At 38.4% G+C, this 9,229-nt stretch overlaps 2 protein-coding genes across 2 annotated transcripts; one reads left to right on the forward strand and one right to left on the reverse strand.

Moving 5' to 3' along the window:
- Nucleotides 1-3: 3 nt before the first annotated feature.
- On the forward strand, nt 4-2,079 carry LOC111340729 (mitochondrial ribosome and complex I assembly factor AltMIEF1-like). Its single transcript, XM_088741696.1, has 2 exons — nt 4-306; nt 1,593-2,079. Exons 1-2 carry the CDS (start codon nt 130-132, stop codon nt 1,635-1,637), a joined length of 222 nt encoding a protein of 73 aa, XP_088597822.1. The 5' UTR covers nt 4-129; the 3' UTR covers nt 1,638-2,079.
- On the reverse strand, nt 1,699-8,910 carry LOC111340727 (uncharacterized). Its single transcript, XM_022947617.2, has 8 exons — nt 8,626-8,910; nt 7,797-7,887; nt 7,178-7,399; nt 5,400-5,494; nt 4,836-4,967; nt 4,403-4,543; nt 2,978-3,256; nt 1,699-2,340 (listed from the first exon to the last, which is right to left on the reverse strand). Exons 1-8 carry the CDS (start codon nt 8,893-8,895, stop codon nt 2,077-2,079), a joined length of 1,494 nt encoding a protein of 497 aa, XP_022803352.2. The 5' UTR covers nt 8,896-8,910; the 3' UTR covers nt 1,699-2,076.
- Nucleotides 8,911-9,229: the final 319 nt, after the last annotated feature.

The following is a 9,229-nucleotide window of genomic DNA, read 5'->3' on the forward strand; positions in this document are numbered from 1 at the left end:
TAAATCCACTGATCGTTGTAACGAGGCTCACCTTGCTTCTAGACATCTACATCTATTTTAATACCCTTCAACGCTATAACACATCAAGAAGAGACTAGACTCTTTACCTTCAGTGCACAGGAGAAAACTATGAGTTCTGCGGGAGTTCCATCCAGTCAGAAAGTCCTGCAGTTATACCGGCAAATTCTGAAGGAAGGAAGGTCACTAAAATATACAGATTACGAATTCTTTCGAAGATCAATAAGAAGGGATTTTGAACGACAAAAAGATGAGGTGGAAGCGAAGGTTATCAAGGAACAGTACGAGGTAATTTTTACACCAAAATCTCAGTTTAAAATGGTCGTTTTGAAACTTCTTTGGTGGAAGGAGGTGGTTTTTATTATGGGGTCTTCGTTTATGGAAATCGTACGAAAGGGTGTGATCTCAAAAACATTACATTTGCAGAAACCATAAGCTCTAAAAACCTCAAATCTAAAGATGTTTAATTTTGGATATCATGATCTGTGTTGTCTCTTCCCACACGCACTGAAGATGTTCAGAGTCCCAAATAAAAAGTAAAGCATACAAATCCAACCATCTTCGAGCAGAAAACCTATCGTAAAATAAATATAGAGAAGATATACCTGGTTTCCCCACAGCTAATTCAATGTTGAAATTTTTTCAAATATACTTTAATGGGCTTTATATATGAGGAGAGGCTGTGCACTGTACAGGAGATGGATTATGTTTTCTGCAGGTACTCTTGACCAGTATATCGGTCGATTCATAGGTCAAGAGTCGGTCGATACTTGACTGATGTGTTGGTCCATATTCAGTCCACACTACATTGATTGTCGTTTGATCGTAGGCCAATACTCCGTAGAGACTTGGTCAACATGTCAGTCAAGATTATGGACTATCAACCAAGTCTCGACCGGGTAATCGCCAACTATCAACTGAGTGTTGACTGATTGTCGAGGGAGTATGGACCAAGTGTCGACCGAGTGTCCACTGAGTGTTGACCAATATATTGGTTGAGTATCCACCAAGTCTCAACCAATACGTCAACCAATATATCGGTCGAGACTACCTACAGTAAACATGATCCCAGAACTTCAGGAGATTCTTTTTGTATCCAGGACAATCCTAGATTATGTGGATTATGAAGTATAGCTGTATATTGTTACTGTAATGTTAAATTTGTATCTTTTATTTGTTCTGAGCTGGGTCTCAACAATCTTTAAAAGCCTGTTTAATCCTGAAGGGGTTATCAGAGCTTCTGAAAATAAAGAAAAATTATTTTCAAGTGATTAATTGTATTTAAACTGGCATATGTTGTGTTAAGAACAGGTCATCAGTTTTTTAAGTTTTTGGAGTTGTTTGCACTGTGTAAATTCACTCTCCATTTTAGATTATATTTTAATAGTACTCTATCAAAGTGGGTTCCCAGGGTTTTTACTGTTTTTTTAGGTATTTGTTGGGATTATCTATTAAAATTTTTACCAACTGCATGAAAGGAATTTTTTTAAAAGCAAGATCCAATTAGGAGTACTTTTCCCAATTGATGAGATGTAAGGTTGCATTCTCATTTGAGTTTTTGTTTTTACATTTAGAAAGGGATATATTTTCTAGAGACAAAATTAGGTGGGCTGCAATGAAGGAGATAACATGAAAATTCAGGAATAACATGAAGATGCTGCCTGAGAACAAGTGGCTTGGGTTCCTGTGTCAGGGATTGCTGTGTTGAAAAGTTGTTTGAGGTTTTCGTATTGCAGTCCATGGACTCTGCAGCAGTACGTAAAGGACTCTGAAGCAGTGGCAGTTTACCGAGGACTGTTTGATGTGCAGTTTTATGCCCCTTTTTAAAAATTCTGATGGATGGTTTACAGTGCTAAGTTTATAAGTCCACTAGTGTGTTTGTTTCAGGCATGATTGTTAAGCTCAATGCTTTGCAACTAGATCATTTACAATTTTATTTATATTTTTTTTTATTCTTGTCATGTATGTGTAGTTTTGAACCTTGTGCACCATGGTGAAATGTTAATACATTAAAAGTGCATGTACATGAATTTGCAATAAACACCTTATTCATTTAAATTATTTTTCAAAGTAGTGGTTGTTTTCAATTCTCACAACAATTGGAACATCATCGTATGTTGAACAGTTTGGCCTTCTTTTCTTCTTCACAATTTCATCAACAAGTTTCTTTTTATAAATTTTCCAGTCTCTATCCTCAATGTAACTCTTGAATGCCTGTTTGTGTGTTAGAAATGTTTCACTCATATGCTGTTTCATGGCCTCCAGGCTTTTTCCTCTTTCCTTTTTCATGAAGATGAGTCGACTTATCAGCAGACAGTGTACCTGTTGGACATTGAGGCCACAATTTTTACTCACACATTCATTTTTACTCAAGAACCAGGTCTCTACTAGAACTTAATTAACAGCAATTGCGTTCGTGTTTTAATGATTTTTAACTTACCTACTTGTAAAATTGGACATTCTGTTTCCCCTCACAAAATGAATTCATACAGAAAAGTGCTTATCTTCTGATTTACAGGGAGTTTTATAGAATTTCCATCTTCCTTTCAATCAAATTTGAATTTAATCAAATTTAAACCGCCTCCCAGTTAGCTTAATGGATAGAGCACTGGACTGTTGTGTGGGAGGTCGAGGGTTCGAGCCCCAGCCGGACCAACACTCAAGGTCTTAAAATAATTGAGAAGAATATGCTTCCTTTCTATAACATCAAGAAATGGTTAGATATTCTAGTCTTCTCGGATAGGGACGAATAAATGGAGGTCCCGTCTCCTGCAGGAGGGGTAGGAGACGTTAATTTCCCACACACGAGATTACTGTGTGATGGATGTCCTTCCCTGCAGTGGGATGGGTGGGTTGGGTTTAGGTGGATGAACCTTGTAGGGGACTACATGTCCTATTGTTCTTCTGCCTGTACAATGTACAAATCTTTAGAAAGAAAAAAAAAAAAAGAACCACTCACCCTTCCAACTGAGATAATAAAAGTTTTCTTCAAGTCCTCGCCTACTCCAAAAAAATCTCCCCTGTTTAGTATGTGTATGGTGAGAAACTTTCTGACTACACTTTCCTTTGGTTTGTTCTTGATGTAGTTGTCAGTAAAGTTAATGGGTGGCAGTGTTAGTTTGATTTTGCCAGAGGAAGATTCTTTCTTGATCACTGTTATCTCTCTGACTACTCTACATTTGCCAGATTGAATGAAGTACACATCATCAGCAGGTGTATCCATATTGCCCAGAATAACCTGAAATGAATAACAAATAAATAGTGTTCTATGTTGGGTAACTGTGGAGAACACCTCCCTGAAAAAACCTGTCAGTCAACCATCAGCTAACAGATAACCAAAAGACTACCGACATCTAACCAACAGGTTACCAGTTGGCTTACACGAGTCGGCTGACTGTGGCCTGACGGAAGACCAAGTTTTGAAGGCCTACTGGTAATCTGTTAGTAACCTGTTGGTTATATTTGTCATCAACTTTACACAAGCTTGTGCCCACAGTGAACTTTGGTGGCTCTTTTAATTTGTGTTCCCTGTTTACATGAACGTCTTTTAAATGTTAGTGATTAGGGCAGTGTAGTCATTTACATTAAACTTTTGAATTGAGTTGATGAAAAAACATAATAAAGCACAAAACAGACGTTTGAAGCTAGATATGATGGTAGGTACACTTTGGGTAAGGAACCATGCTGTGAATTCAGTAAGAGGAATTTGATGTTGGCCATGACAGGTGCTAAGTTCATATGTAACACATGCTATAGATGCTCTTAGGATCAGGAAGAAAGACAGAGAAAGCAGCATGTTTCAGGTTTTTATTACAAGAATGCTCTCAAAACTGCCTCATAGCTAGATGTCTCTCCATTCCCCCTTGCCGAAAAATTCATGGGTATGCAAGGCAATTCAAAAGTTTAGTTAAAATGTATCCTTTAAAGAAATATTTTCTTTGGAATCCATTATATATGTTTCAAACAGCAGCACCAAAGCTATGGGTTTTGATACCTGGCAGCATCTGCTTATCAAATATTTCAAGTTATTTCAAAAGCTCAGTTAAAACTTATCTTTGATCGATATTTTATAAGAACTTTATTGTGTAGGCTTGAATACATATCTAACATACAGATTCAGAGATAGATACAATATTTTTCTCATGGTAATTTTATTTTCTGGCATTTTGAGAGCATAGAGACCTTGTATATATGCCCCAATACTTATTATTATTATTGTTATTGTTGTTGTTATTATTATTTTTATTATTTAGAAGGGATTGGGTTGCAATCTTCCCCTCTCAAGCTTTGCATTTGTCAAAAGTCCCCTGCCCTTTCCATTCCCAAGTGTCCACGAAATGCCTGAGGGCAAGGCTGGTCTCACAGCTTACGTAACAGTGCGTACTGTATTGGGAGAAAACTCTCTGATCTTTGTGTGTGCAATTGTGTTTCTGATTTCAGTTCTTGCCCAATCTTGGAGAGCAGGTTGAGAATTTAGTACAGCCAGTTTTCTCTCCCACTCGATCTGATGACTGTTTCTCAGAACCTGAAGAAGAAACAAACAAACTAAAGAGCAAGGCCAATGAGTAACTGGAATAGAGTGCCATACCTGCATCAAACGCATTCTTTTCGCCCGTTGTCTAACTACTTTTTTAAAAACTGCACGTATACTTATACCTTTTTTTTCCATGCCTGGCGGCTTGTGAATCTATCTTTATGTGATTGTAACAAAGATGATTCTGCAGCCTCTCATGGGTATACTTTCCTGAGTGTTTTTTTACGAAACTGATGTGAAGTGTTTCTTCTTTTATTTTTCAGTTTCTTAATTATTGACTGACCTCATCGAAATCAGGCTTGTCAACCCTTAGGAATTCCGAGTTTTCTTTGCATATGATAGTGGCTGCCCTCCTTGTGTTATGAAGCAAAGCAAGCTCTCCAAAAGCATCTCCCTCTCCCATCTCTCCTACAACCTGTTATTGGGATAATTTCAATCGAAAATAAGCCAAAAATCCAAGAGAAAAGGATGACAAGAAAATGATGCATAGTTGACTTCTTTGTCGGTAATCAGAGATTCACTCTGAGGAAGGGCCAATATACATTATGAACACTCAGTTGAATTGATGAAACCAAAGCGTCCTGTATCACCCTACACTAACGCACCACCAAGGTTTCCTTAGAACATTAAGCCCTTTATTTATGTCAGTATAATGTCAGACTTCGATCTTAGGTCTTCAGTCATGTAGACTGAATCAAGGTTTTCCACTCTCCACAGTGTTGGACGAGGAAGTCAAAAATCATTTAAAAAATCGCGCGGAGAATGGGACATCATTGGGGTACCAAGTCAAATAAGGGGTGGGCACATATCCCGGTACTTTGAAACTGAGAGGTTTCTCTTGACAGACCTGTGTATGTTGTTCACCAGTGAATTTGTCTACTTCCATTCTTTCCACCATCACTGAACCGGACACGATAAAATAAAACGAAATACCAACGTGTCCTAAAGAAGAAACAGAGAGGTATATTGTATTGTCTTCTGTCTAGTTCTACTAGTCTAAAAAAAAAAAAAACAGATCTGACTGAAGTTTAAAACACAAACTAAACTCTTGATTATTATATTTTGATTGCGAGAGACGAGAACGAGTCAGAAGTGATTTGAAAACATGAGTCACCCAAATAGCGATAGGCGATTCAATTTTAACTTTCAGAGCTCATTGTTTGCATCGGGAAAAATCGGCCATGTTCGTTTTGAGACGCCAATCAAGGTTTGAGTAATGGTCAATCTGAGTTTCTCAACTTAGTGCCCAATAGCGTGTACAAGTGAAAGAGTACTTAAAGGGCCAAGGTGTCTTTCTAGAAAAAAAAGTTGCCTCTTTGAAATTTGTGAGCGAAGTTAATTGTATCCCATCCCGCAGCATCGAGTGCTTCACTAGATGCCGTATCTTTGGATAAGTTGTAGACAATTTTTGGTGCTCTACAGTGAAGTTTCTCAATTGAGTGCAAAAGATCCGAATTTGTACACGAACCCCATGAAATAATACCATAAGAATCACAAAGACTGGAGCGAACTGGCTGATGGCGCCCCTCGATAAACAGACTGTCCGCGGGACAACTGAAGTGTAGTATTTAACAATTATTCCACGAGCGCGCGTTGGATATGAGATGATAGATAGCCAACGAGGCGAGTAGCGCCAAGTTAGCTATAATCATCTCATATCCAACAAGCGCGAGTGGAATAATTGTTTTATTAAAAAACGTTAAATTAAATTATTAAATTTTCAGCTCCTTTTTAATTTTAAGCTGACATGTACGCTTACCATATTTGTAAATTATGGTATATTGGCTGATATACCATAATGGCTAAGCCAATAAAAAGTCTTGAATTGCATTATCCAATTATCTAGCTTTTAATAATTAAAATTATTATATGGCTGTGTCTCACAAGGACTGGGAACTACCGAATTCACGAATTTGATTGGCTGAAATCAATATTGAAAGTGGTCTAGATTTTCCCATCTAGACTTGCATCTAGATCAGCCTAGAAAAAAAGGTACAAAGAATATAAAAAATTGGCATATAAGACACAGCCATATAATAAACATCTTATTAACCGAGCTAGGTCGGTCTGTATGGGAGAATCTTGACCTCGGTCACTGGTACAGACCTCACTGCGCTCGGTCTGTACTGGCGACCTCCATCAAGATTCTCCCATACAGACTTCCCGCTTGGTTATTAAGAGCTAAAGGATAAAAATTTAACGAGGTTAGTAAATAACCAGGTACTGAAGTGTGTTAGTGAGTAAATGCATTTGTATTTTAGCTTGTACAGCTAAATACATTTGATAGTGAGTGCTTGTACAGCTAAATACATTTGACACTTAAACAAAGTTTTTATCATCATCATCATTATTATTATTATTATTATTATGAGTATGTCTGGAGTAAAGATTCAGAAAAAAAAAGTTAGTTCCGACGTTCCGTTTGTAACCCAAACGGTTATAACATATTTCAGGGTAGAAATGGTTGCAGTGATTTCCGTCTGAGCATGCAAGAGGGTGTGATCAAGAATTTTATCAGTTTATACCTGCAAGGTATGGACCAAGCTTTAGGTGGAGCACCCCTTCCTCCTCCATACCCCTTCCCCCCCTCCCCCCAACGAGAGTCAATTAAATTGTGACACTAACCTTGTTTTATGACCACTCTCCCTCCCTCAAACATGTCGTAGTACACTACTTTGGCGAGTTCTCTTTTGACGTACATGGGATAGCGGGCAAAGCATTTTAACTTTTTCACAACTTGCATGACAACTTCAATTTCCTCTTCGGTCCTGTTCCAAGACTGGGCTCTCAGTGTTTTCTTCACAGCCGGAGATAAACCGCCACAAGACTGGACATCTGACTTAAAAGCTTAAAGATCAAGAAAGGCAAGAGTCTGACAAAACAAATAGAACAACGATGGCAAAATTCACTGATGAATTCGGCACTCTTTTTTGGTGGTTAGTCTCCAGTTTGGTATTTTTTAAGTTACCAAAACGCTTTCAATCTCTGCTCTCTTCGAGGATTTCCCTTTAGTAGTCTGGAAACATCTTAAAAACATATTCCAACTTGAGCGCCATGTTGGACAAAACAAAGAAAACAACGTTCAATTACGTAATCCTGGAGTTTACTCTGTACTCTCATAGATCATAGCCAATGACGAATCGCATGGTGCTAAGTAAACAGTTGATACAGGGTGATGGAGTGGTATTAAAAAGAGGGGGTTTTTGAGCCCGAAATTTTCTTAACTACAGGTCAGCTTACTTACCATTAACGTTGAAACTCAATCTTCCTTCTCCGTCCTCGAGATTCGCAACAAATCCCCGGGCACGGCTATGGTCATCGGATTGACGTACTTCCTATAGCGGGAAAGACAGCATGAGAATTAGACCATACGAGATTGACGTCAATTGAGCTGTACAGCGCCAGGACTACATAGATATATTGTATACACAAAACCTGTCCTGTTTAATTTTTTGTTTCTTCTCATGCTGTTAATAAACATAAAAGGTCTCTCATTCTGAAATTACACGTTTGAGAAATGTGTTGATTGGTGCCTCCTTACTTTGTAAATACGCCAGCCACCGGTAATATCTCACAAAATATCTTTTTGCACGAGTTAAGTTGCATTTCGCGTCTTTCAGTATAAATTTACACCGTTTCCCTCTCTAAATCAACCTTCAAATTCCAAGTCGACCTAGAAACAGTGGACACGTGACAGTGGACACATGAAGTGCCACCTTGTGGAGTGTCCACTGCTAACTGATCGCATTTGTTACTCGTGGTTATCGTTTTTTAAGTGATTGTATCTTCAGGTATGTTTCTATTGAATCCCTCTTAAGAACATTGTCAGAGAGTTATACGGCGGGATTATTACTCTCGCTAACCGTAGAACTGCCTCCAAGTAGTTTTCAAACATAGGCGGTCAGAAAATGTTTAATTTAGAAGAAACCAAAGCGATTTTGGGATCATCAGTGTTGATCCGGTAAATAATTTCTCTGTTGGCTTTGGCTCAATTCAAGTTCAGCTCCATTCATCTGCATACGCCAGCCGTGGTCGGACGAAACTTGATTAATCCACCTCGGCTTGCAACTTACCTTCAGTACCGTGGACCAGTTTCTCTGTTTGGTGATAGCCTTTGCAACTGATTTAAAACTAACGCCACCACCTCTAGTCTGTTTTTGCAGCAGTGGTGCTGTTAGAGATGTTTTCGGTAATTTGTCGGCGTTCGAGATTGGTTCGGAACTCGAGTCGTAACTTTCCTCGTCAATTTCCGAGAGAAGAAAGGGATTTGTGACAACGCTCGTTCGTCGGTAATTAGGAATAGAAGACCTTTTTTCATGCATTCCAGTCCTGTTTTCTTTCATTCTAGAGCTGTCGCTTTATAAAGCAGGTGGTGACTATAATTTATATCAAGAAAGCACAGGAAATAAATCAACCTGCAGAAAAAACAAAAATTATAGTTCACGACAGTGTGAATTTAATGGCAAGGCGTTGGTTCAAAGTCATTTAAAAAACGCCAGAGCACTCAGTCTATGAAGAGTCGCTCTATAAGATCTTTTAGGGCGTACACACTGTTTATGTAAGTCGCTTCTATAAGCTCTTAGCGTCATTTTTGGTACTCGTGTCAATAATAATAGTGAAAAAAACCGACAACGACAACAAACTTACCTCTCAGACTCATTCCGAAAAAAATTCTAG

This window comes from Stylophora pistillata, chromosome 12, assembly GCF_964205215.1.
Source record: "Stylophora pistillata chromosome 12, jaStyPist1.2, whole genome shotgun sequence".
Classification (NCBI taxonomy): Eukaryota; Metazoa; Cnidaria; class Anthozoa; order Scleractinia; family Pocilloporidae; genus Stylophora; species Stylophora pistillata.

Bases quoted from the DNA above. Each gene is read 5' to 3' on its own strand.
- LOC111340729 (XM_088741696.1), top strand. From the start codon at position 130: ATGAGTTCTGCGGGAGTTCCATCCAGTCAGAAAGTCCTGCAGTTATAC. The intron at 307-1,592 runs GTAATTTTTACA...TTTTACATTTAG, and splicing joins TTATCAAGGAACAGTACGAG to AAAGGGATATATTTTCTAGA.
- LOC111340727 (XM_022947617.2), bottom strand. From the start codon at position 8,895: ATGAAAGAAAACAGGACTGGAATGCATGAAAAAAGGTCTTCTATTCCT. The intron at 5,495-7,177 runs GTTAGTGTCACA...TTTCTTCTTTAG, and splicing joins GAGAGTGGTCATAAAACAAG to GACACGTTGGTATTTCGTTT. The intron at 4,544-4,835 runs GTCAGTCAATAA...TTTCTTCTTCAG, and splicing joins ACAAGCCTGATTTCGATGAG to GTTCTGAGAAACAGTCATCA.